Genomic DNA, 27,178 nt, shown 5'->3' on the forward strand with positions numbered 1-27,178 from the left:
GTGGTGCAGTCTGTTGTACCTAAATTAAACATTTATAAAGTTGATTTTGTCACCTTAATTTCTCCGTACTAGCAATTAGCAGCTAGAAAATGCAATTCAATAAAACGTAATAGAGATTAATAGCCAGAATCATTCCATGCTTAAGAATACATGCAATGAAGCAGGTACAAGGCCCCTAAAAGCAATTGGTGAGAAAAATTAAAGAAGACTAAATAGAGAAATAGATATGTTCATTGATTGGAAGACTCAATTTTATTAGCATATTACATCAACACAATTCTGATTAATATTTCTAGTAGGAGATTTTAGAGAAATTTAAAAGCTAATTTTAAAATGTATTTGAAAATCAAAGAACCTATAATAGGCAAGTTGGTCTTAAAGAAGCAATAAGTTGGAGCACTTTGCTAGATTTCAAACCTGATTTTAAAGTAATTTAAAAATGGTAGTACTGTTGTAAGTATTCATAAATATATCAAAGTAAAAGAATACAGATTCAAACTATACATTCAAACATATGTACAGTTATTTTTTTAGTAGAATCTTTTTTATTCACAAAAAATCCCTCAAAAGAAAAAAGTTTTCCAACCACACACAAGAGGGGTATAGGTAGGGGAAGGTGTCTGTCCATCTATCCCTGGCCCCCAGCCCATGTTGTTTTGGCAGCAATAAGGTGTGTGGGGTAATGGTCCCCGAAATTAAAATGGTGTGTGTATGAGAAGGAAAGTGGGGCAAAGCTGTAGGGAGTGGTGGAGGGGAAGGAACAAAGGAGGTCAGTATTGGGAACGCTGAAGGTGGGAGGCCATTTCATAACATTTCTTTGTTATGAAATGGTGAAACTACCGTGGACTCCTTCTTTGCCCATTAGCAGGCCTAGCGTCTTGGCAGTCATGGTGACAGTGACATTGAAGGTGCGGGCTCCACTGACGCTCTTCATATGAAGATCCACGGTCAATTCCCCATCCTGCAGCAGTGAGTCCGGGACCACAGTATATTTCTGGCCCCCCAGTGTCAGCCCATTCATGAAAAAGCTTGACCAGTCTTTGCCAACCAGGACACCAACCTCAGCTGGGGTGATGTTGATGAAGGTTTTCCCTGAGACGGCAGCCCAGTTGGAGGGCAAGTCCTTGTTGCCCATGATGGTCATGTCCTAACAAGTCCCGTCCGCCACAAGGCTGTAGATGGAGACATCCACCTGGCCATTGCGTTGCTGCAGGGGCTCCTCTGGTCACTGCTGCTGGGGCCGCCTGGGCTGGCGGGCAGGGGAGGCGGAGAGCTCGGGGCAGGCGCTGCCCTCCTCACCACGGCTCTGCTAGCTGTGCAGCAGCCTTCGCACTGCCACTTTTTAAAAATATATATTTATTCATTTATTTATTATACTTTAAGTGCTAGGGTACATGTGCACAACGTGCAGGTTTGTTACATAGGTGTACATTTGCCATGTTAGTTTGCTGCACCCATTAACTCATCATTTACATTAAGTATTTCTCCTAATGCTATCCCTCCACCAGCCCCCCATCCCATGACAGGCCCTGGTGTGTGATATTCCCTGCCCTGTGTCCGAGTGTTCTCATTGTTCAATTCCCACCCATGAGTCAGAACATGCTGGCACCGCCTCTTCTAAATGTTTTAAAAACAAAGGCACCAATGCCCTTCATTGGGAAATGAAAGACTTTTAAGTAAAACGATTTTGAGTGAAATAATATTTGTTGTTTTAAAAAGTTAATATTAACAACGACTCTCCATCATACATTGAAATTAACTTAAGATGTGGAAGTTAAAATTAGAAATCCTGTAAAGGAAAAATAGGAAATAGTTTCGTGAACTTGACGTAGGAAAATATTTCTTAGACTAGATACTGTAGCACTCACCACAATAAGAAATCAAGCGAATTGCACTTCATTTTTAAAAACCTTCTACTTATTATGTTGTTGATTAACAACTTAAAAGCTATCTGTAGATCAGGAATAATTGTTTGCAATGTAATATAGCAAAAAAATATGTATATATAAGTGGACTCATTCAAAATATATAAAGAATTGCTATAGATTACAAAGAAAATGACAAACACCCCAGTATATCAACAAACATAAAAATTTGAGAAGATATTTTCCATAAGAAGATATCTAAATGAACATTAGGCCTGAGAAAACCAAAACAGGATATCACTACACACTTGTAGAATGGCTATATATAAAAGACTGAAAATATTAAGTGTGTGGGAATGTAGAGCAACTGGAAATGGCCTACATCTTTCATAGAAATGTAAAATAATACAATTACTTTGCAAAACTCTGTGTCCATTTTCTACACATTCACCAAGCAACTCTATCCCTAGCTATAGATACCCTGGAAAATAATTATGTATCTTCACAGAAATAATTGTATGAGAATATTCATCGTTACTTGTGCACAGCAGCCAACAAGTAAACCTGTCTCCCATCAGAAAAATGGATATCAAATTGTGTGATAATCATACAATCAATAGGATATTACTTGGCCAAAACAAAATGAAATGAGGGAAAAACACAATCAAACAAACTAGTGGCATATATAACCACCTGAGTAAGAGAAGTCAAAACAAGAGAACATGCTAAACGATTCAATTTTTTAATTTTTTTGAGATGGAGTCTCACTCTGTTCCCCAGGCTGGAGTGCAGTGGCCCGATCTTGGGTCTGCCTCCCAGGTTCAACAAACTTTCCCTGCCTCAGCCTCCCAAGTAGCAGGGATTAAAGACACCTGCCACCACGCCTGGCTAATTTTTGTATTTTCAGTAGAGACAGGGTTTTGCCATGTTGGCCAGGCTGGTCTTGAACTCCTGACCTCAGGTGATCTGCCCACCTCAGCCTCGCAGTCTTGGTATTACAGGCGTGAACCACCAGGACTGGCCAAAATGATTCCATTTTCATGAAGCACACGAATAAGCAAAATTAATCTTTGGTGACTTCTATAGTTTAAATATTGGTCCCTTCCAAATCACATGTTTAAATGTGGTCCCCAGTGTTGGAGGTGGGGGTTAATGGGAGGTGTTTAGGTCACAGGAGTGGATCCCTCATGAATAGATTAATCCCCACCCTGGGAGAAGGTAGTGAGTGAATTCTCACTCTCTTAGTTCCTGTAGAAGCTGGTTATTAAAAAGTGCCTCTCACCTTACTCAATTTTGCTTCCTCTCTCACCATATGATCTCTGCACACACTGGTTCCTTTTCACCTGCTGCAAGTGGAAGCAGCTTCAGGCCCTCATTAGGAGCAGATGCAGGTGCCATGCTTCTTGTGCAGCCTGTAGAACCATGAGCAAAATGCACCTCTTTTCTTTATAAATTACCCAGCCACTGGTATTCCTTTCCAGCAACACAAAGGGACTAAGGCAGTGACAACATTCAGAATATATTCTTCATTTGGGGGATGAGTATTGACAGGCAAGGACCACATAAGAACCTTGTGGCATGGGGGAACATGTTCTTTGTCTTTAACTGGGTGTTGTTATACAATGTATAATTATATTAAAATTTATAAAGCTGTACTTTTGGGTTTTTTGCGGTATTCTCTATGCAAATTATATCTCAGTGAAGAACTGTTAGCATACAACAGAGAGAAAACAAACACTCAAAAATGTGAAAATTGACAGAAAATAGGTAACAGATATTTAGCATATAAATAAGAGGGATCCATTGAGAAGAAATCAAAAGAAATGGAACAGAACAAAGACAAAAAAGTATAATAAAAAAGTTTAAATTTCAAAGTGTGAAATGATATTAAAATGGCACAGTTTCCTTGGGAAAATCAAGCAAGAACCATGAACTCTGAGACTAATTCCAGCAAAAGTATGTAAATCAGTTTGATCTAATGGTACATGGTTAGCTTTGAAGGCCAAAAGGAACTGGTTTCTAATTCTTATTCCTCTCCTCACTAGTTTTGTGACCTAGTGAAATTTTGCAATCTTTCTGAGTTTGTTTTCTCATCAGGAGCAGGATAATACCTAAGTAACAGGATAGTTCATAGATTTAAATATGATCGCATGGTAGTGGACATGAACCATAATTAGTTTTTAAGAATACATTTACACTGAGCTCTCCTTTATCTGGGTTAAAATTGTAGACAAACAATTGACAAAGAATAGACAAAATGTTCTAACATAAATATTCTTCCTTTTTTTCTAGAAAGAAGTCACACATACAGTAAAAACAAAGAGGACCTAGTTCAATTGAACAACCTTCCCCACACCCTGAAACAGCTCTACTTTCTAACACCAGAGATGTCTTGACTGACTCCTACCCCTGCAGTCCCCTCTGTCTGGAATAGATGGAGGAAGTTTGCTCCAGCCTTAAAAGAGCATGGGCTGGCAAGCGTTCTCAGAGAGCCTCTTGACTTCAACTCTGAAGGCCCTGAGGAATATGTGCAACTGGGTCGGGTTAAGTCTAAGCTGAATCACATGACCAGGGCTCTCACCGGCGCCGAAGTCAGTGGAAGGATATCAGTCCCCAGAGCTCTGTCACAGGCCATGGGATGCTCCATGGAGGGGTGGTGAGCATATGAATAACAATCAGGAGAAACATCGGTAATGGACAGGAGGCATAAACAATGTCTGCCCTCCACTAAAAGCCAGGAAAGTTCTCATTCTAAAAATGATGTCTTGAAGAAAACATATGGACAAATCTTTGTGACTTTGGATTAGACATTTTTTAAGTAGGCACAAACAACCCAAAGATAGATAAATGGACTTCATTAAAATAAAAATCTTACATGCTTCAAAGGACACTGTCAAGGAAGTGAAAAGATAATCCACATAATGGGAGAACTATTTCCAAATTATGTATTTGACACGAGTCTAGTACCCAGAGTATATAAGAAATTCACATAACTGAGCAATAAATGACAACCAAATTTAACAATGGGAAAAAAGCTGTGAGTAGAGGTTTCTCTAAAGGAAACACACAAATGGCCAAGAAGCACATGCAAAGATGTTCAATGTTTTTCATTAGGAAAATGTAATTTTAAACCAAAATGAGATACCACTTCACACCCACTAGTATGACTTAGGAAAAAACAAAGATAACACATGTTTGGAAAGTTATTGAGAATATGAAATTCTCATATATTACTATTGGGAATGTAAAATGGCATAGCTACTGAAGTTGGTAAACAGTGTGTGAGTTCCTCAAAAAGTTAAACATAAAAAAAAGTTAAACATAAAGTGACATATGATGCAGCAATTGCACTCCTAGGTTTACAACCAAGAAAATGAAAAACAGGTGTTCACTCAAAAACATGTATAAAGGTGTTGATAGCAGCATTATTCATAATAGTTAAGTGGAAACATCTGAAACCACTATCAGTTGATGAATAAACAAAATGTGGTATAACCATGTAGTGGAATATTATTTGGCCATAAAAAAAGTTGAAGTACTAATGCAGGCTAAAAAGGATGAAACTTGAGAACAATATGCTAAGAACCAGATGAAAACACTACACTTTGTTATTCCATATAGAGGAAGTGCCCAGAACAAGTACATCTATATATAGAGAAAGTAGATTAGTGGTTGTCAGAGACCGCAAGAAGGGGGGAATTGGAGAGTGACTGCCCATACAGGCATGCTTTTGGCATTATGAAAATATTGTGGAATTAGGTAGTGGTGATGGTTGTGAAACTTTGGAATATGGTAAAAGACACTGAAATGTATGCTTAAAAATGGTGAATTTTGTGATATGTGAATTATACTGTAGAAATAATAATAACAGTAATAAAGCAAGGTGTCTTTCCACATCTCCATGTCCTGTATTTTCATTAAAAAAAAAAATTAAAAAAAAAAAAGCATTTCAGGGGCCAGGCTCGGTGACTCACTCCTGTAATCCCAGCACTTTTGGAGGCCTAGGTGGGAGGATCACTTGAGGCCAGAAGTTCAAAACCAGCCTGAGCAACAGAGCAAGACCTTGTCTCTATGAAAAATAAAAGATTAGCCAGAAATGGTGATGTGTGCCTAGAGTTCCAACTACTTGGAAAGCTGAGGCAGGAGGATCGCTTGAGCCCAGGAGTTCGAGGTTGCAGTGATCTATAATCACCAGTGTACACCAGCCTGGATGACAGAGCAAGACCTTGTCTCAAAAAAGAAAAAAAAAAGGGAATCTCGCTTTAACAGTAAGTGGCCAGAATATGATGCTGGCAGCAAGTTGTGAGGAAATGTGTTAGATGAAAGAATTACATTCCAGAAATTTTCCTTTTTTCAGAAATGAGATATAGGGGAGAGAAACACATACTTGGAAAGAACTAACCCAGCTGAAAATGTGGGAAGGTGATGGGGAAGAGGCTGTTCCACCTGAGATCTGGCTCCAGGACTTACAGCAAAGGGAACTTGGGAAAGTTACAGACTCTTTATGCCTCAGTTTTTTCATCAGCAAAACAGAATCATCCCATAAACTGTAAGGTCGATGCTATCAGTGGGTCCCCAAATTGCACATCTGAGTCATGTTAACAGACACATTCCAGGCCCCACCTGAGCCCTCTGAATCCAAATCCCTGCAAGGAGGACAATGAACTTGTATTTGCGCTGACTTTCCCAGGTGTTTCTTACTCTGATCAACTTGGGTGTAGGACCCACTGAGCTGCATCACATCATTCCAAAGCCAAAACACAACAGCAGAACAAGAATATTTTCAATGCAGTCTCTAAAGCAGAGGAGAAACTGTTGTGGGAACCTAGAAGTAAAGGAGATCTGGCTTGCTGGGCTCCATTTAAACTTTATTTTGAGTACAGCAGAGACACAAGCACTTCGGGACACATGCCTGAGGCAGTGACAGTCCAACTTTGGAAGAACGGAAGCCCTAGCTTCAAATTCAAGCATGCTTTGAGTAGAAATTGTTTACCTCTTTTTGCAGAGCAACATGACCAATCTTTCCTAAGCTGCTCATCTTACAAGAAAAAGAATCATACTGCTAAGAATTCAGACTTTATCAGTCATGGGTAAGTAAGGAAGTCTTATAAACCTATTCTAGCCACCTAACAAGAATCCAGAAATTTAGCAAGTTCTTTCACTTACAGGACAGTTGTGTTCACTAGATCAGAGGCATTGAGACATGAAGAACACAACCTTAAAAAGGGAAAGTGTTCCTTTCAGTTTTAGGACATCACTGGAACATTAGGGGAGTGGGAACACAGCTGCCCGCTCTACAGTCTGGGTTGCCTTTGTGTCTGGAATGTGTCTGATGTCCTGATCCCTGCATCCATTTCAGGGAGCGTTGGGAGGAGCCAGAATCACTGATGGAATTGGACAGTGCATGGAGATGGCTCAGCAGGATTAGGTTAAGTGCAGGGGCAAGTCCAGATCATAATGATAGACAATGAGTGGTGCTGTTGGGGACAAAGATAAAATCAAAAGTTTGTGCTTCATTTTCAAAAACTCAAACTAATAACAAACTTGGCCTTATAAGAAATAATAAGTATTTTTCTATTTACATGAGAATTTAATCTCAAAACAGAAATCAGAAAAATATTAAGTCCATGACATAAAACCTAAACAATTGCTCATATTTATTCTTTCTAAATAGAGCGAAGTATAAAATATTCTCCATAAAACATATATTGTGGTTATAAAAAGGCAGAAGTCTTAGTGAGAATCATTGATCTTCCATAGAAGAGTGAATTAAACACAGCCAAAGGAAGACCCAAGTCTCATACTTCTCTTGTACATTCCAAAGTTCCAGGGAAATTCCAGGTGATAGAGGTTATTTCCCATACTGTTAAAGCAAGGTTGCAGACACTTCTGAATTTTGGCCCCAGTACTCTAGGAGGGCACACCTCTGTCCTGGAAAATAATACAGGAATGAATACTCTTCCCATGACTCATTCTGGTCATTCTTCCAGCATCACAAAAACCAAAAAATGGAAATATGGCCAAATACATGATTTGCTATCCCTCTTCTTCAGGTTTCTTACCTGTTACTTATGGATAATAGCATTACCTTAAGGATTATGGTGAAGATACAATGTCCAAATATGAGCACAGTTTTGAGCAAAATGCCTTGTATGGATTGGTCAATGAATAATTACTAAATAATTATGTGAATGTTTACTGAGTTATATGGATTCTATGAATAATTACGGAATAATTATTGTGATTGCTTTTATTGGCAGTGCTGAAAACTCATCCCTGTGTGACCTCATGTAAGCCATGTAACTTTGTGAACCTGCAGTTTTATCATTTGTAAAATGAATAAACTTGACAGATTTTCATTCTGAAACAGAATGTCAGGTCTCCCAGACCCCAGAAAATACATTGACTTAAAGCCTTTGATACATCTCAAAGCAGTGTCCTTACAGTGTCATTGGAGGATGGTGCAGGCTGCAGAGAGGGATGCTTTCAAATGGGATTGATCCAGTCTTCCTTCCTTCACTTCCACATGAATGCTGGGAAGCCCAGGGTCACACCCACTGCACCCTCAACTCAGGCAAGTCCAGCAGCCAATCTTAGGAGACCTGGGCTACAGAACAGTCTCCCAAGTTCCAGGCTCACAAAACCTAGGTGGGATGAAAGCTGAGAAAGTGAGGAGGTGGTTCAGGGGATCACTCTTTCCTACTCATGCCTCTCACCTCAAACTCACCTTCTACTGCACAGCAACAGTGAGGATCAGCAAGCAACCCTGACCATAACCTTGATCTTGCCATGTTCTGTTAGTGGAATGCAACCAAAAATCAATGGTATTAGTCCAACTCAACAAAATATATATCAAACCATATTCCATAAGAACTACTTGTGGCCCTGTTCTTTTCAGTATATGGGAAAACAAAACGGAAACAACAAAATAGCATCAGGTTTACAAAAATTCCCAAGATAGATGGTCACACATGTTTTCAGGAGATCCCTATATAAATGATTTTGATCACTTGATACCTTGAAAAGAGCTCTTGTGGCACTAGAATGACATCCATAAGTGACAAATATAAAATGTAGTGCTCAGTGACATTAAAAAACAAATCACCCCATATAGAGGAAGAGTTTTGGAGGTAGGGATGTCATACTTGTCTAGAGTGTAATGAAAAGCCAGGATGGTGCCCCAGTAAGAAAAAAAGAAATCAACGTAACAATTGGATGCAGCAAGAAGAATACTGAGACAGGAAAGAAAACATTTTTAAAAAATGAATTATTCATTCACTTTCTAGTGGATACAGAAAAAACTGCAGAAGATCCAGAGGACATCAGGGCAGGCTAAAAGTTTGATACCTTAGACTTGTGGAAAATCCTTAAGATCTGTTTTAACTTAGAGCAGGTGGGGTGACTTCATGACTACCATTAAGAAAATATAACCTGTTGGGAAACTGTTTCTGCCTTGATGATGTTGTACAGACAAGAGATAAAGAGTGAGGAATATGCTTAGATGTATTGGGAAAGAGATGAGTCTGTGGCATTGTCACAAGGGTACACGAATACTGAGAGTGAATGCTGAAGGAATAATCCCCATTGGTGGTGACCCTCAGGTGAGACCAGGGTGCCTGTGTTTCAGCAAAGCCTGGGCAATTGCAACGCAGAGCTTCTAAGATTCCATGACACCCTCATCTTCTAATTCTGTTATTGCAACTGCAGACGGTTACCTGGCATGCTGGCCACAATATTCCTTACTCTTGTCAGAGTCTGACCTACTGGTAATGAGTGCCTTCAGCTCTGAGTTCAGGCACCTCGAACCTTGTTTTTGTGGTGAAGGATCCTAAAGTGCTGTGGGGAGTGATCACGTTTTTCTCAATAGTAAGTTAAGAATTTCACTTACTGACATCCCTCAGTCCTGATTAAACCTATTGGATTTCACCAGTTTTTAACCTATCATGTGTTTGGATTTCTTCTCCCCAGTCCTTGGCTCCACCTCTTCTGCCACAAACATCAGCATGGTGATATCTGCCATCCCTTGGTCTAGTGAGAAGGCAGAAAAGAACATTCTAGAAATCAATGAGAAATTGCGCCCCCAGCTGGCAGAGAACAAACAGCAGTTCAGAAACATCAAAGAGAAATTTCTTGTAACTCAAGTGGCCTACTCCTGGCCAACCAGCAGAACAAATACCATAAATTCTATAGGCTCACCATCCCAAAAGTGATGAATGATGTCCTATCTTCTCTCTGAGGAACTAAATGCTGTCTCCATCAAAATAATTTCATCCTTCCCGTACATCTAAGAAAATAGAAATGGGTATTTTAACATTTTGTTAAAGTTGGAAGACAGAGGTACCAAAGTATTTAGCATGTTTTCCATGTTTGCAGTCAGCTGGGGGTGGGACTAGAGTTAAAATCCCAGTTGTTGATTTCTGACACAGGCACAAAATGACCTGTTTTCTCCAAGAGGCTAAATCATGTTTTCAAGAATCCTCTCTGTACTATATAAGATCCTGCAGACAAATAACATCTAGTCTGTTGTTCTAAATGTCTGGACAAGTGAACTTTTATTCAGTTCAAGCTTCTGTTGAGGCCCAATAGGCAAAGTTCTGTTCTAGTGACCCTGAGGGAAACTTGGTGATAGTACCCAGTACCCGCTCTGAAGGGCTTCAAGAGCAGTCTGCTCCTAATAGAACATGTGGTATATATAAGTGACAGCATCAAGAGCAGGGAGTAGAGGCCGTGCACTGTGGCTCACTCCTGTAGTCCCAGCACTTTGGGAGGCTGACTTGGACAGATCACAAAGTCAGTAGTTTGAGACTAGCCTGGGCAAGATGGAGAAACCCCGTCTCTACTAAAAATACAAAAATTAGCTGGGCGTGGTGGCGGCACCTGTAATCCCCGCTACTCAGGAGGCTGAGGCAGGAGAATCCTTTGAACCTAGGAGGCAGAGGTTGCAATGAGCCAAGATCATACCATTGCTCTTGAGCCTGGGTGACAAGGCAAGACTCGTCAAAATAAATAAATAAATAAATAAATAGATAAATAAATATATAATTTAAAAAAAGTAGAGAGTACCCTGTTGAGAGGGAAGTCCTTCTTCCTGGGGCACAGGCTGTTGTTCCCAAAGAGGATCGCACCCGAGAATGTGTGGAAGTAGAAGTACAGTGTGCAGAGCAGGGACCCTGGGCCTGTCTCCTGGGCTCCATCCAAGTTGCTTGTCTTTTCTGTCCCTCAGTCTGTTCCTCAGTTTCCTCATCTGTTCACAGGGTACGACAATAATACCTACCTCTGTAAATTGCTGCAATGAATTACATGAGCTATTTCTTGCCAATCTCCTAGAACATTTATTGGCACAGAGTAAACACTATCAATTAGTTCTTCATTCCACTGTTTCTAAATTAACACAAACTTTATTAGCATTTGGGCATATTCCCTTCATGGCCTTATGGTCTTATGCCTCATACTTTATGCTTCAGATGTGATTCTTAAAATCACATCTGAAGATATGATTTAAAAATCAAAGATTTTAAAAATCTTTGACATATTTGTCCTTGAAATTCCCAGTAAAAGGGAAACCATCAGTCCCATAGTCCTGGGGGGCCTTCCTGACTGTACAAGAAATCACTACTTCATGCCCCAGTGCAGTGTTTTAGAGGAGAGGCTGCAAGGCTTGGGAAAGTGGTCCCGCATTCAGAGTCAAACCTCTGTGGCTGTGAATTCTGACTCCACTTCATTGTGGTTGAATCATCTTGTCAACTTCCTTGATGTGCCCTTGAGTTTCTCTTTCTTCGTCCCTAAATTTTGGAGGATCAGATGCCAGAAAGTCAGGAGACTGAAGAATAAATATGTGGAAATCCCTGCCTAGAGCCTGGTACTGGGGACAGTTTTGTCCTTGGGATGGACCTGGCTCCTGCCCTGTAGGCAGTGACCACAGCAGCATGTCCAGCCTTCCACTGAGGCAGGCATGTCTGTCTTTTCTCAGAATGTGAAGAGTGCAAAGACCACATAAAATCTATGCTGAGGAATGAGCTGCAGTTCAAGGAGGAGAAGCTTGCAGATCAGCTCGGGCAAGCTGAGGAGCTCAGGTGAGGGGGCCTGGTGGGGGCAGGCAGGTGGGCAGATGTGTAAATCTCTGAAGTACAGCCGCTCAGCAGGGAGAAGTAAGAACTAAGCTGGGCCAGGGGAAAGGCAGGAATTGCCATGGTAGGCTCTTGACACACAAATATTTATCAAACAGAGAACAAGGATAACAATAAATTATGGGTTGCAGTTGTTTCTCAGAGCCTTGTTTTCTCTTTTTCAAACAAGTAATTGTTGAGGGGAAATTTGCATAACACAAAATTAACCAAAGGAGTGGGAACCACCCAGCAGCATTCAGTATACTCAAAATCATGTGCCATCACCACCCCACTTACCCTTAGTGAGAATCACCTCCTGACTGCTCCTTCTCATTCTTTCACTCAATCAATGTTGCCTTCTCAACCCTGTCATTGTTTTCTTCTTTCGTCTCTTCAATTCTCCCCATCTGCACCTGGCCTCATTTCTGTACATGGCTTTGTATCTAGTCGCCACAAGATACACTATGTGTATTTTCACATGGAGATGTCCCTGGCCAGAGTAAGGAACTGAAAGGATGTTTTTTTGAAACCGAATTAGAAAGACACCTACTTTTGTTTACAGAAGAGAAAGATGAATGGAATGTCATCGAGGATCTTACAGGAGCCCTCTCTGATATAGAGGAAGCCTGTAAACCATTTTTTATTCTTTCTCTTGGCCACAGACATTTCTTTAAACATATGCTGACCTTCTGCTTGGAGGTCTCCTTGAGGACATTGTCTCAGAAATCTCTGTCATAATATTAGAACTGATCACTTATCCAATTCCACTGTTAAATTTTCTCTACTCAGGGATCTAGAACTAGAAATTCCATTTGACCCAGCCATCCCATTACTGGGCATATACCCTAAGGACTATAAATCATGCTGCTATAAAGACACATGCACACGTATGTTTATTGCGGCATTATTCACAATAGCAAAGACTTGGAACCAACCCAAATGTCCAACAATGATAGACTGGATTAAGAAAATGTGGCACATATACATCATGGAATACTATGCAGCCATAAAAAATGATGAGTTTACGTCCTTTGTAGGGACATGGATGAAATTGGAAATCATCATTCTCAGTAAACTATCACAAGAACAAAAAACCAAACACCGCATATTCTCACTCATAGGTGGGAATTGAACAATGAGAACACATGGACACAGGAAGGGGAACATCACACTTCGGGGACTGTTGTGGGGTGGGGGGAGGGGGGAGGGATAGCATTGGGAGATATACCTAATGCTAGATGACGAGTTAGTGGGTGCAGCGCACCAGCATGGCACATGTATACATATGTAAAAAAAAAAAAAAAAGATGAATGAATGAATGAAACTTTTTTCCATTATAAATTTTCTGATTATATCCTTTGTCACATTTACTACTAGGGTTTCTTTTTTCTTTAATTACTATAATTTGCTTTCAAAAAAATCTTCTTAAAGATTCTTAAAGAATCTCTCAAAAAAAAAAAAATTTCTCTACTATGTAACCTTAGGTGATACAAAGTCCCAGTCCACTCTCAGGAATGAGAGCTGACCCCGTTACAGGAGAAGTTACAGGAAGGGAGAGATGCCTCCCACTCATTGAATCAGCATCTCCAGTCCCTCCTCACTCCGGATGAGCTGGACAACTCCCAGGGGCAGTACCTCCAAGAACAGCTGGCTGAGGGGTGTAGGCTGGCACAGCACCTTGTCCAAAAGCTCATCCCAGGTAAGGTGGCCATAGGCCCTGATGACCCAAAACCCCAGGCTTATGAGAGACTCCAGACCTCCATACTTCCAAGGACAGTTGTATCGGTGGTGTTTTTTTCCACTAAACATACGTGGCCATGACATGACGAGGACTTCCTGGGTAAGAATAGAGATGGGAAACCCATGGGGTTGGAGGTCACAGTATTGCAATTGTCCCTCCTTCCTTGATGGAAGGTGATCTTTAGAGCAAGAGGCAGCAACTATCTAGTTTTAAAGGACAGGAAGGAGGCTGTGACTGGAGGGCGCTTGTTAGAGTGAAAAGAGCTCTGGACTAAGAATGAAGGTTCCCATGCTGTCTCTTCAGCAATGTTCTTAGTAACTGTCAGTGAGTGAGTGATTTATCCTTCCCAAGTTTGTCTCTCTCCATCTGCAAAGGCAGACAGATTGTCTCTTGCTAGGGACTGAAGCATCCAAATGTGGGAACACTTACTACTGCTTTTCAAAATGAGATGAAGCTCCTCACCTTGTCATGTTGGAGAAGGCACTTCATGTAGGGGCTTTTGGTGGTAGGAAGTGCTTCAGACTGGAGCACTCCCCATGGAGAGAATGTCAAATGCAGAAGCCACGTGGAGGGCCTGCGAAGTCTCCTGATGCATAGAGCACTGTGGGACAAGCTTGTCCTCTCCTAAGAGAAAGAATTAGGTTCAAAATGCGAACTGTGACAGGACACCAAGCCTGTGCTTGGGAATCAGATCTGTGGTGGGATGGGGGAAACAGTCGCCGAAGTCCAGAGAGAGGCTGCACAAGCCTCCAGTGATATGTGGAGCAAAAAATCTTTTCAATATTTGGCCACATCTTGATGGTGGCCCTCCAGATCAGAAATGCATTGCCTGATGGATCAGGAAACCGTTCCAGGGCATTTTGTTAAAGATAAAACATGAGAGCTTTCAGTTGAACGGTAACCCATGCCTAGATGTTCATGTCTCTGTGTACATTGGGCTGACTGTGCTTGCAGAGTGTGAAGTGGGAAATATCTGAATGAACACCTCTGTATTTACAGAAAATGATGAAGATGAGGATGAAGATGTTGAAGGTGAGGAGGCTGAGAAAGTACAGGAATCATGTGTCCCCAGGTAACACTGAATACTCAGGAGCAAGTAATGGGTGGTAACATATGAAAAAGGTCTAGGAGGCACACCCTCTCTGGCATCTACAGTGGGCCAAAAGCCTGCATTCCCTTGGCCATAGTATGTTAAATTCAACCCAGCTTAGACACAGAATGTGGCATCTGTCATGTTTCTCTATGTGTGCCAAGTGTCATGTCTGTACCGTACAGGGATAGCTGAGTCTTCATCCACCTCAGCTCCTATCTGTCCAGTGCAGTGAACACCAGCTGCTCTCTTCCTCCCTGGCTCCTTTGGCAGCCATGCTCTGTTGCAGAGAGAAGAGGTTTGCCTGTTCCCTCTTAAAGGGAACCTCCTGTTTGCTTTCTGGGACCACTCTCTTATGCCTCCTGTCAAAACCAGCTAGGACTCCCTGGGGTCCAATCCCTCTGCGTTTAATCTTCTGTCATCTCGATCCCACCTGGCTCATCAGGGAGGTGCAGAAGGCTGAAGAAAAGGAAGTCCCTGAGGACTCGCTGGAGGAATGTGCCATCACTTGTTCAAATGGCCACGGCCCTTGTGACTCCAACCAGCCTCACAGGAACAACAAAATCACATTTGAGGAAGACAAAGTCGATCCAACTCTCACTGACTCATCCTCTCATGATGAATGAGAGGATGCTGTACACATTTTCCCAGGTAGCCTCTATTTTCCTTGTGTCTCATACCTCTTTCTAGGCTGAGGAAGATAAACTCTGAAGACAGGCTCTATATACACAAATTGGTTTGAATAAAAAACTACGATTGGATTCTAAACACAGATATCAGGGATTTTTTGTGTCCTTCTCAGCTCATGTCATGCCTTTGTCTGCCAGTCCCCAGTATCAAGTTACTGGACCCCAAGCAAGTGTGACAATCTCATAGTCACCTGAGTGCAGGAGGAGCACAGGAAATATCTGTCAGGCCTCCTAGCTTCGACTCAGTATCTCTTGTCACCTGTGATTAGGTCATCTGTCCCTAAACAATGTACACAGAGTTTCTATGCCTTTTTAAGGAAGCTGGCAGCTTTTCCTGTGTATTTGAAAATATTGTTCTGCAGGCTTCACTGCTCTCAGCTTTAATCTCGATCTCCTTTAAGTCAGCTTACCTAGCTACTTTGCACAGTCATCTTGAAATCGGGAAGGAAACTTTCTTCTTTACTTTGCTGATATATTTCCATAAAGCAAGGCTGGACCCTGGTTCTCCACCCCATCAATGCAATGGCTGATCCAATGTTTCTTTGTAGCATCATAGATTCTTTATGTTTTTATTTTTTTATTTTTTGCTTTGGAGTTTTGCTCTCTCACCCAGGCTGGAGTGCAGTGGCACCATCTTGGCTTGGTGCAACCTCCGCCTCCCAGATTCAAGTGATTCTCCTACCTCAGCCTCCTGAGTAGCTGGGACCACAGGTGCACACCACCACATATGGCTAGTTTTTGTATTTTTAGTAGAGATGGGGTTTCCCCATATTGGCCAGGCTGGTCTTGAACTTATGACCTCAAATGATTCACCTGCCTCGGCCTCCCAAATCACAGATTCTTTGTAAAGCAAGAGCTGTCCAAATTTATCTGTCAGTCAAGTTTCATGTATAGATGCCTCTAAACATTTAATGTCCGTGTTACCTGGGGATATAAGTCAGTATTGCAGCAACACTCCTAGAAAATTGTTTGAGCAATTTTTGGAGATGTTTTGGGGAAAAGTTTTGTTTAACTTTGCATAGACTCAGGCAGGGAATATGGCATTATGGTCTACCCATAGAGGAAGATTTTGGCCTGTGGGTCTGGAAAGCAGGGTCATCTACTTCTCATCAGACTTAATCTAGAGCACCCTAGAATATTCCTATCAGAATCCATATTCTTGCACTGAGAATAGTTATGTCCTTGTGCTATGACTGAACACTTATTTGGTTATATGTGAAGTGTGAATTGCTTAATGTGACCTGCTTCTCTGAATTTATTTACAGAAAATGAAAGTGATGATGAGAAAGAGGAAGAAAAAGGGCCAGTGTCTCCCAGGTAATGCTGTGGAATTGTGGGCTGTTAATTCAATAGTGACACCGGGAGATTGTAGATTTAGAGAAAAAGGGGAAGTGATGTATAGAACTATTTCTTCTTTTCACCCAACTACAAATTGTCCTTATTAACAATGTTGTGCGTTATTTGTGGCCCTTGTATTGGTTTTAATTTTGTAGTCCTGTCAAGATAGGAACTTGCAATCAGATGAGCCAGGTGAACTAGCCAAACAGGGATTTCTTGCTGATCTTTTCACAAAACAAGCTCCTGGATTCATTGATTTTTTGAAGGGTTTTTTTTTGTGTCTCTGTCTCCTGCAGTTCTGCTCTGATCTTAGTTATTTCTTGTCTTCTGCTAGTTTTTGAGTTTGTTTGCTCTTGCTTCTTTAGTTCTTTTAATTGTGATGTTAGGGTGTCCATTTTAGATCTTTCCTGCTTTCTCTTATGGGTATTTAGTGTGATACATTTCCCTCTACACACTGCTTTAAATGTGTCCCAGAGATTCTGATACATTGTGTCTTTGTTCTCATTGGTTTCAAAGAACATCTTTGTTTCCACCTTCATTTCGTTATTTAGCCAGTAGTCATTCAGGAGCAGATTTGTCCAGTTTCCATGTAGTTGCACAGTTTTGAGTGAGTTTCTTAATCCCGAGTTCTATTTGATTGCACTGTGGTCTGAGAGACAGTTTGTTGTGATTTCTATGCTTTTACATTTGCTGAGGAGTGCTTTACTTCCATCTATGTGGTTAATTTTGGAATAAGTGTGTTGTGGTGCTGAGAAGAATGTATATTCTGTTGATGTGGGGTGGAGAGTTCCGTAGGTGTCTATTAGGTCTTCTTGGTGCAGAGCTGAGTTCAAGTCCTGGATATCCTTGTTAAGCTTCTGTCTCATTGATCTGTCTAATATTGCCAGTGGGGTGTTAAATTCTCCCATTATGATTGTGTGGGAGTCTAAGTCTCTTTTTAGGTCTCTAAGAACTTGCTTTATGAATCTGGGTGCTCCTGTATTGGGTACATATGTATTTAGGATAGTTAGCTCCTCTTGTTGAATGGATCCCTTTACTCTTAGGTAATGGCCTTCTTTGTCTCTTTTGATCCTTGTTGGTTTAAAGTCTGTTTTATCAGAGACTAGGATTGCAACCCCTACTTTTCTTTGCTTTCTATTTGCTTGGTAGATCTTCCTCCATCCTTTTATTTTGAGTCTATGTGTGTCTTTGCACATGCGATGGGTCTCCTGAATACAGCACACTGATGCGTCTTGACTCTATCCAATTTGCCAGTCTGTGTTTTTTAATTGGGGCATTTAGCCCATTTACATTTCCGGTTAATATTGTTATGTGTGAATCTGATCCTGTCATTTTTATGTTAGCTGGTTATTTTGCCTGTTAGTTGATGCACTTTCTTCCTAGCATTGATGGTCTTTACAATTTGGCATGTTTTTGCAGTGGCTGGTACTGGTTGTTCCTTTCCATGTTTAGTGCTTCCTTCAGGAGCTCTTGTAAGGCAGGCCTGGTGATGACAAAATCTCTCAGCATTTGCTTGTCTGTAAAGCATTTTGTTTCTCCTTCGCTTGTGAAGCTTTGTTTGACTGGATATGAAATTCTGAGTTGAAAATTCTTTTCTTTAAGAATGTTGAATACTGGCCCCCACTCTCTTTTAGCTTGTATTGTTTCTGCTGAGAGATCTGCTGTTAGTCTGATGGGCTTCCTTTGTGGGTAACCCGACCTTTCTCTCTGGCTGCCCTTAACATTTTTTCCTTTGTTTCAACTTTGGTGAATCTGACAATTACGTGTCTTGGAGTTGCTTTTCTCGAGGAGTATCTTTGTGGTTTTCTCTGTATTTCCTGAATTTGAATGTTGGCCTGCCTTGCTAGGTTGGAGAAGTTCTCCTGGATAATATCCTGAAAAGTGTTTTTCAGCTTGGTTCCATTCTCCCTGTCACTTTCAGGTACACCAATCAAATGTAGATTTGGTCTTTTCACATAGTCCCATATTTCTTGGAGGCTTTGTTCATTTCTTTTTACTCTTTTTTTCTCTAAAATTCTCTTCTCACTTCATTTCATTAATTTGGTCTTCAATCACTGATGCCCTTTCTTCCACTTCATCAAATCAGCTACTTATCCTGTGCATGCATCACGTAGTTCTCGTGCTATGGTTTTCAGCTCCATCAGGTCATTTAAGGTTTTCCCTACTGTTTATTCTAGTTAGCCATTCGTCTAATTTTTTTCAAGGTTTTAACTACCTTGCAATGAGTTCACACATCCTCCTTTAGCTCAGAGAGGTTTGTTATTACTGACTTTTTGAAGCCTACTTCTGTCAACTCATCAAAGTCATTCTCCACCCTGCTTTGTTCCACTGCTGGCAAGGAGCTGCAATCCTTTGGAGGAGAAGTGGTGCTCTGGTTTTTAGAATTTTCAGCTTTTCTCCTCTGGTTTCTCCCGATCTTTGTCATTTTATCTACCTTTGGTCTTTGATGATGGTGACCTACAGATGGGGTTTTGGTGTGGATGTTCTTTTTGTTGATGTTGATACTATTCCTTTCTGTTTGTTAGTTTTCCTTCTAACAGTCAGGTCCCTCAGCTGCAGGTCTGTTGGAGTTTGCTGGAAGTCCACTCCAGACCCTCAAACAGGGATTTCTTGGTGTTGCCTGTTCTCTCCCGAGTGTTTAAATCCAGGGAGAGATGTATATATGCTTTCTGCCCATTTTTTGTTAGTATGTTTGCTAGTATTTGTGCAAGAAAAGAAATTGAAAAAATAAATGTATTATATCAAAATATTGGAAAAATGGGGCCCTTAATAAACAAGATCTGTGTCTGCACTGCCTCAAGAGCTGTGTTCACTTGAATGCTGCATGTAAAATTCAATCCAATTTATGCAAAGTAGTTGAAGCCCAGTGTTAGTTCTCTGTGCTGCAAGTCATGATGGTAGTTTACAGGGAGAGTCTGGGTGCCCTACATTGGCTTATCTGTGGCAAATGTACCGAGCACGTGCTGCCCATTTTTGCTCTGTCCCCAGAGCAGACACCCTTTACCCTGCATTTAGAAGGATAGTTTTATTTCTCTTGAAGGAAAAATGTCTTTGGTTTCTGTGACCACTCCATTCTGTCTCCCATCATAACATCTGGGAGGTTTTGTTGTCTAATCTCTGTTGGTTAAATCTTCTGTCATCCCTGTCCTGCCTGGCTCGTCAGGAATCTGCAGGAGTCTGAAGAGGAGGAAGCCCCTCAGGAGTCCTGGGATGAAGGTTATTAGACTCTCTCAATTCCTCCTGACAAGTCAGCCTCGTACCAGTCTTACAGGAGCACCTTTCACTCATTAGAGGAACAGCGAGTTGGCTTGGCTCTTGTCATAGGCAGTGAGTACTCCATTGTGAAGGTGATAAAGCTCCAGTTCATGTCCCAGGTAGACCCCATAATCTTTGGGCCTTGTGCCCCTGGTTGGGCTGAGAGTTGCCATCACTGTGGGCTGAACCTATATATCAATGTAGATTTCAATCACTCTGGAGTCTAGTCTGAAGCACAGGCATGGGATGGGTCAGTGAGCTTGGCTCTCTTCCTAGTCTCAGGCCATGCCCATGCCACCCTGGATCGACTGTCAGGACACTGAACTCAAGGCAGGTGTGGCAAACTCACACCAAGCTATGCAGCACATGCCCAGGAGTTGTCTGTCAGATCAGCTCATCTGAATTAAATGTCTCTTGCCAGCTATGAAATTCCTTATGAGTTTTGTTCCCAAAGCATGTCTGTGCAGTTCTTTACCTGCCTAAGGCCAGTGTCACTCTTCTCTACCTCTCAGTGGAAGATGTGACCCAGATTTCACAGAATTTATCCCCATTTTCTGTGTCTTCTAAGTTGGCTTGTTTTAGCTCATCTGTCCATCATCTTGCTGGTATGTTTTCTAGATAAATGGCTGACTTTTCACCCACAAAAGACATAATAGCTGATGCTTCTGTGTAGAACCAAGTCTCATTTTGACTCAAGAGCTGGTACATTGCACCCCTCCATCAAATCTCAGTGTCCACAATCTCGTAAGCTATCAAGTCCTGGGTATTTGATGAGAGAAGCCTGAATATTGCCGTATCTCTCCTACAAGGTGTTAGAACTATTTGGCTAAACTCTATTGGGAGAAATATTGCTCATTTGTGTACACAAACCTAGGACAGAGCGCATTGGGAAGATAACGTTCCAAAACAGGGGAATTTTGCCCAAGGCTCAAGAAAGGAACCAAGTCAGTTCTCTCAAGACTTGATCTCAGGCCTCCTGGTATATTTCTCTCAAAGTCTCCTGTTCTCACACTGAGAAGACTGAGGTCCCTGTGTTCGGATTGGACAGAGGAAGGTTTCTGTGTGCAAGGAAGAACTGCTTAATGTAAGAGGCCCCATCTGAATTTATTTGCAGGACATCGTTGTGATCAAGTGAAAAAGGAGGACCAAGAGGCAACAGATCCCAGGTGAGTCTGAGAAATTGTGGACAGTTAATTTGGTGTTGACACCTGGAGATGCCAAGTCCAGGGAAAACAGTACATGCTGAAAAAAATGATTTCATCTTGTCAGACAAGTCTGAATTATGCCTACTGACATTGCTTTTGGTTCTCATTACATTAAATGTTTAGGTTTTCATTTCTTCCTACCCTTATCATTTACTAACCTAGTGAAGGTTGACCATACCTCAAAAGCTGTATTCTCATAGTGACTGCAGGGAAACTTGAGCACATTTTGTGCAAAGTTATTAAGCCCACTCTTTTCATGATCACTGTTTGCTGTGTGTCCTGAGGGCACAAATACAGAGTGTCCTTTGATTCCCTCATCAGTGTGTCACCTGGCCAATCCACTGAGCTCACTATATCTCTGTCTCTCTCTGTGTGTGTGCATGTGTGTGTGTGTGTGTGCATGTGTGTGTGTGCATGTGTGTGTGTGTGCATGTGTGTGTGTGTGTGTGTGTCTCTCTCTCTCTTCCTCTTTCATCCATTTATACCTGACCCAGGTCTATCCCAACATAAAGGCAATAATTTGTTACCTCATTACTGGATCTGTTCTTTTTTTTTAAAAAAACACTTCCTTATGTTACCCATGAAATCTAGCTGGGGCTGTGTGGTTTCTGATTTCCTCTGCCTTATTCTTTACTTTTTCCTACTTTTCCAGACTCAGCAGGGAGCTGCTGGACAAGAAAGAGCCTGAGATCTTGCAGGACTCACTGGATAGATGTTATTCAACTCCTTCCGGTTATCTTGAACGGTCTGACTCATGCCAGCCCTACAGAAGTGCCTTTTACTCATTGGAGGAACAGCACCTTGGCTTGGCTCTTGATGTGGATAGTGAGTACATTACTATGAAGGTGATAAGCCTCCACCAGGTCTTCCAGATAGGGGTGATATTCCTGTTCTAAGTGGCCCTTACTGATCCGAGAGATGTCATTGCCACAGGCAGGACCTATGGGCGCATATAGCTTGTAATGAAATGTAGTTTCAGTTGGAAGCCCAGACATGAAATGGGTCAGTGAGCATGGCTCTATTCCTAGTCTCCAGCCATGCCTGTGGCAACCTGAGCCCACTCTCAGCTCATTGGACCCAGGCAGATGTGAAAAATTCACAGAACTATGATTTGCACTCAAGGGTTTGTAGATTTTCTCCTTCATTCTAATTTCAGTGTCTTGCAACCACGAACGAGCTGGGCGTTTGATGAGACAGGGCTGAATACTGCAGTTTTCCTCCTAGAAATCATCTGGGGCATTTTCTTTGAAATGATGGGAACAATAAGGCATAACTGTTTCCACAAACTTGGGATAAATGATTTTAGGATAATGATCTACCAGAATAGTGGTATTTCACCCTTGGTTCTGAGATGCAACTGAAGAATCTCTATCATGACCGGCTTTCAGGCCTCCTGAAGTATATCTCTCCCATTGTCCTGTTCTCATGCTGAGGATCCTGAAGTCCCTGTGTGGGGATTAGACAGTGGACTGTTACGGATGTAGATGAATTGGCCTATTTTGTCTATCCCTGTCTGAATTTATTGTAGGAATTAAAAAGGACCAAGAAGATGAAGAAGACCAAGGCCCACCATACCCCAGGTAACTTTGAACAATTGTGAACAGCTACTTCTGTGTTGACACCTGGAGACTCTTTGTTCAGGGAAGACAGAGCGGGCCGACAATATTGACTACGTCTGTTCAACCAAGCCTGAATTATTCCTACTAACATTGCTGTTTGTTTTCATTGCAGTAGATATTTAGGTTTCCATTTCTTCCTCCCCTTATCATTTACGAACCTATGGTACGTCGACCATATTTCAAAAGTTGTATTCTCATGGTGACTGCATGGAAAGTTGAGTACATTTTATGGAAAATTATTGAGTGCATTCTTTTCATGATCACTGTATGCTGTGTGTCCTGAGGACACTAACTCAGAGTGTCCTGTTACTCCCTCATCAGTGTGTCACCTGGACAATTCATTGAGCTCTGTCTGTCTCTCTCTCTGTCTCTCTGTCTGTCTTTCTCTTTCATCCTTTTCCATTTGGCCCTGTTCTGACCCAACATGAAGGCAATAATTTTTACCTCTTTAACGGATCTATTCTTTTTCTTTTTTAACCACTTCCTTATGCTACCCGTGAAATCTAGTTGGGGCTGTGTTGTGTCTGATTTTCCCTGGCTTATTCTTTACTTTTTCTACTTTTGCAGCTCAGCAGAGAGCTGCTGGAGGTAGTAGAGTCTGAAATTTTGCAGGACTCACTGGATAGATGTTATTTGACTCCTTCTAGTTGTCTTGAACTGCCTGACTCATGCCAGCCCTATGGAAGTTCCTTTTCCTCATTGGAGGAACAACATGTTGGCTTTTCTCTTGATGTGGATGGTAAGTATCTTTCTATGAAGGCAATAAGGATCCACTGAGTCTTCCATATAGAGTTCATATTCCTGCTCCAAGTGGCCGTTACTGAGCTGAGAGATATCATTGCTGCAGTGAGGACCTATAGGCACATAGGTTGAATGAAACTCTAGTTCTACCTGGAAGCCCAGACATGGGATGGGTCAGTGAGCATGGCTCTCTTCCTCATCTCAGGCCATGCCTGTGGCACTCTGATTCTACTCTGAAGACATTGGACCTGGGCAGATGTGACAAATTCAGAGAACTATGATTTTGACTCAAGGGTTTGTAGATTTCCTTTTTCAGTCAAAATCCTCACAACCATGAACAACCTGAGTATTTGATGAAACAGGGCTGATTATTGCAGTTTTTCTCCTAGAAATCATTTGAGGGCATTTGCTTTAAATTGATTGGAAAGATATGGCATAACCATTTGCACAAATTTGGGACAAATGATATTGTGATAACGATCTACCAGAATAGGGACATTTTACCCTTAGTTTCTGGGACAAAAATCAAGGAATCTCTATCATGAGCAGCCTTCAGGCCTCCTGAAATATATCTCCACAGTGTCCTATTCTTATGCTGAGGAGCCTGAAGTCCCTGTGTGAGGATTAGACAGTGGATTGTTATGTGTGTAGGGGAATCAGCTTAATGTGTCTGTCCATGTCTGAATTTATTTCAGAAATTGAAAAATACCAAGAAGAGGAAGAAGATCAGAACCCACCATGCCCCAGGTAACTTTTAGCAATTGTGGACGCTTAATTCTGTGTTAACACCTGGAGATGACAGATCCAGGGAAAACAGGGTATGTTTAATTTCATGTTTTCAACGAAGGCTGAATTACTCCTACTGTCATTGCCGTTGGTTTTCACTGTAGTAGACATTTAGGTTTTCATTTCTTCCTCCCCTTATCATTTACTAATGTACCATAGGTTAACCATACCTCAAAAGTTGTACTTTCACGGTGACTGCATCAAATTTTGAGCACGTTTTATGGAAAACTAAAGAGCTCACTCTTTTGCTGTGTGTCATGAGGGCACTAACTCAGAATGTCCTTTTACTCCCTTATCAGTGTGTCACCTGGCCAATTCACTGAGCTCACTTTCTCTCTCTATCTCTCTCTGTCTGTCTCTCTCTCTCTGTCTTTCTCTTTCATTGTTTTCTACCAGTCCCTGTTCTATCTCAACATAAAGGCAATAAATTTTTACCTCATTAATGGATCTATCCTTTTTCTTTTTTAACCACTTCCTTATGTTACCCCTGAAATCTAGTTGGGGCTCTGTGGTGTCTGATTTTCCCTGGCTGCTTCTTTAGTTTTGTCTCCTTTTCCAGGCTCAATGGGGTGCTGATGGAAGTGGAAGGGCCTGAAGTCTTGCAGGACTCACTGGATAGATGTTATTCGACTCCTCCAACTAACTTTGAACTACCTGACTCATTCCAGCACCAGAGAAGTGCCTTTTAGTCATTTAAGAAACAGCACGGCAGCTTGGCCCTTGACCTGGACAATAGGTTTTTTACTTTGATGGTGATAAGACTCCACCTGGTCTTCCAGATGGGAGTCATATTCCCGCACTAAGCAGCCCTTACTAAACTGAGAGATGTCATTGCTGCAGGCAGGACCTATGGGCACATGTAGATTTGAATGAAACTATAGTTCCATTTCAAAGCCCAGGCATAGGATGGGTCAGTGGGCATGGCTCTATTCCTATTCTCAGACCATGCCAGTGGCAACCTGTGCTAAGTCTGAAGACATTGGACCCAAGTTAGGTGTGACATGTTCACATAACTATGCAGCACATGCCAGGAGTGATCTGTCAGACATTCTAAATTGAACCACATATCTCTGGATAGCTACAAAACTCCTCAGGGATTTCATTTTGCAGGCATGTCTCTGACCTTCTATACCTGCTCAAGGTCAGTGTCATCTTTGTGTTTAGCTCATCCAAAGGTGTTACCCTAGTTTCAGTGAACCTAACCCCATTCTTTGTATCTTCAGTACTGGTTTCTTTTAGCTGATCCATCTGTAACAGAGGAGGGATCCTTGGCTGAGGATTGTATTTCAGAACCACTGACTGCTCTTGACAATTGTAGCCCAGTAGGCTCCTTTGGTGAGAGAAGCTACAGTCCTTCAGCCTCCAATTGATATCAATACTTAGAAAGACCACAGCTAGATGGACAAACAGCATTGAGAGGCTGTAGCCATGCTCCTCTCAATTCCTATCCTGTAGAGAACAGGAGTCAGGAGCCACTGGCAGGAGACAGCATGTTACCTCGGAATCTGCCGGTGCAGAATGTGAACAATGCCATGTTCTTGCAGAAAACGCTTAGCCTGAGTTTCATAGGAGGTAATCACCAGACAACTGCATAATGTAGAGCACTGAGCAGGACAACTGACCTGTCTCCTTCACACAGTCCATGTCACCACGAATCACACAACAAAAAGGAGAAGAGACATTTTGGGTTCAAAAAAAAGTAAAAAGATAATGTAGCTACATTTCTTTAGTTATTTTGAACCCCAAATATTTCCTCATCTTTTTGTTGTTGTCATTGATTGTGGTGACATGGACTTTTTTGTAGAGGACAGGTCAGCCATCTGGCTCAATGGTCTACATTCTGAAGCTGTCTGAAAATGTCTTCATGATTAAATTCAGCCTAAACCTTTTGCCAGGAACACTGCAGAGTCAATGCTGTGAGTTTCCAACCTCAGCCCATCTGCGGGCAGAGGAGGTCTAGTTTGTCCATCACCATTATCATGACATCAGGACTGGTTACTTGGTTAAGGAGGGGTCTAGGAGATCTGCCCCTTTTAGAGACACCTTACTTATAATGAAGTATTTGGGAAAGTGGTTTTTGAAAGTATAAATGTCCTGTATTCTAATGATCATCCTCTAAACATTTTATCATTTATTAATCATCCCTGCCTATGTCTATCATTAGATTCATATCTCTACACTGGAAATTTTCTGTCTCAATTTTTACTGTGCCTTTGTTTTTGCTAGTGTCTGTTGTTGAAAAAAAATTCTCTGCCTGAGCTTTAACTTTTGTCCAAAGTTAATTTTAATCTATACAATTAAAAACTTTTGCCTATCACTCTGGACTGCTGGATTGTTTTTTACATTCAGTGTTATAATCTTTTATTATGCTGATTGTTTTTCATGGGTACTGATGTGAATTAATAAAAACATTTTCATTTCCCTGTTTATTTTCTAATCTCTTCCACATTGTAGGCTATGTTTACCGTATGTAGCAGAATGTATTTACTACTTTTCTTGGTTCCAATTATTTATATTCTTTGTGAATGTGTGTGTGTGTGTGTCTGCGTGTGCCTCTGGCATTTAGGAAGGGTTGTAGAGCTCATGTTTAATATTGTGCTAAAAATGTTTTTGATAGTTTTCCCCCCTTTGAACTAGACACACTTCTAATATTTGGTTTATACATTTTAAGCTATAACTTTCAGCATCAAATATTTCCATATGACAGTTACAGAATGTGTTTTCTTTTTCCTACCTTCTTTGC

General features: G+C 41.4%; 1 protein-coding gene and 1 pseudogene across 1 annotated transcript; one reads left to right on the forward strand and one right to left on the reverse strand.

Annotated features, from left to right (window-relative positions):
• Nucleotides 1–820: 820 nt before the first annotated feature.
• On the reverse strand, nucleotides 821–1,144 carry LOC129028587 (profilin-1-like). Its single transcript, XM_054474283.1, has one exon. The coding sequence runs from the start codon at nucleotides 1,142–1,144 to the stop codon at nucleotides 821–823; it is 324 nt and encodes a 107-aa protein (XP_054330258.1).
• Nucleotides 1,145–9,835: 8,691 nt separating this feature from the next.
• LOC129028581 (neuroblastoma breakpoint family member 3-like) lies at nucleotides 9,836–25,349 on the forward strand (annotated as a pseudogene).
• Nucleotides 25,350–27,178: the final 1,829 nt, after the last annotated feature.

Source organism: Pongo pygmaeus, chromosome 1 (assembly GCF_028885625.2).
Source record: "Pongo pygmaeus isolate AG05252 chromosome 1, NHGRI_mPonPyg2-v2.0_pri, whole genome shotgun sequence".
NCBI lineage: Eukaryota > Metazoa > Chordata > Mammalia > Primates > Hominidae > Pongo > Pongo pygmaeus.

Coding starts and splice junctions, on each gene's coding strand:
- LOC129028587 (XM_054474283.1), bottom strand. CDS start 1,144: ATGACCATCATGGGCAACAAGGACTTGCCCTCCAACTGGGCTGCCGTC.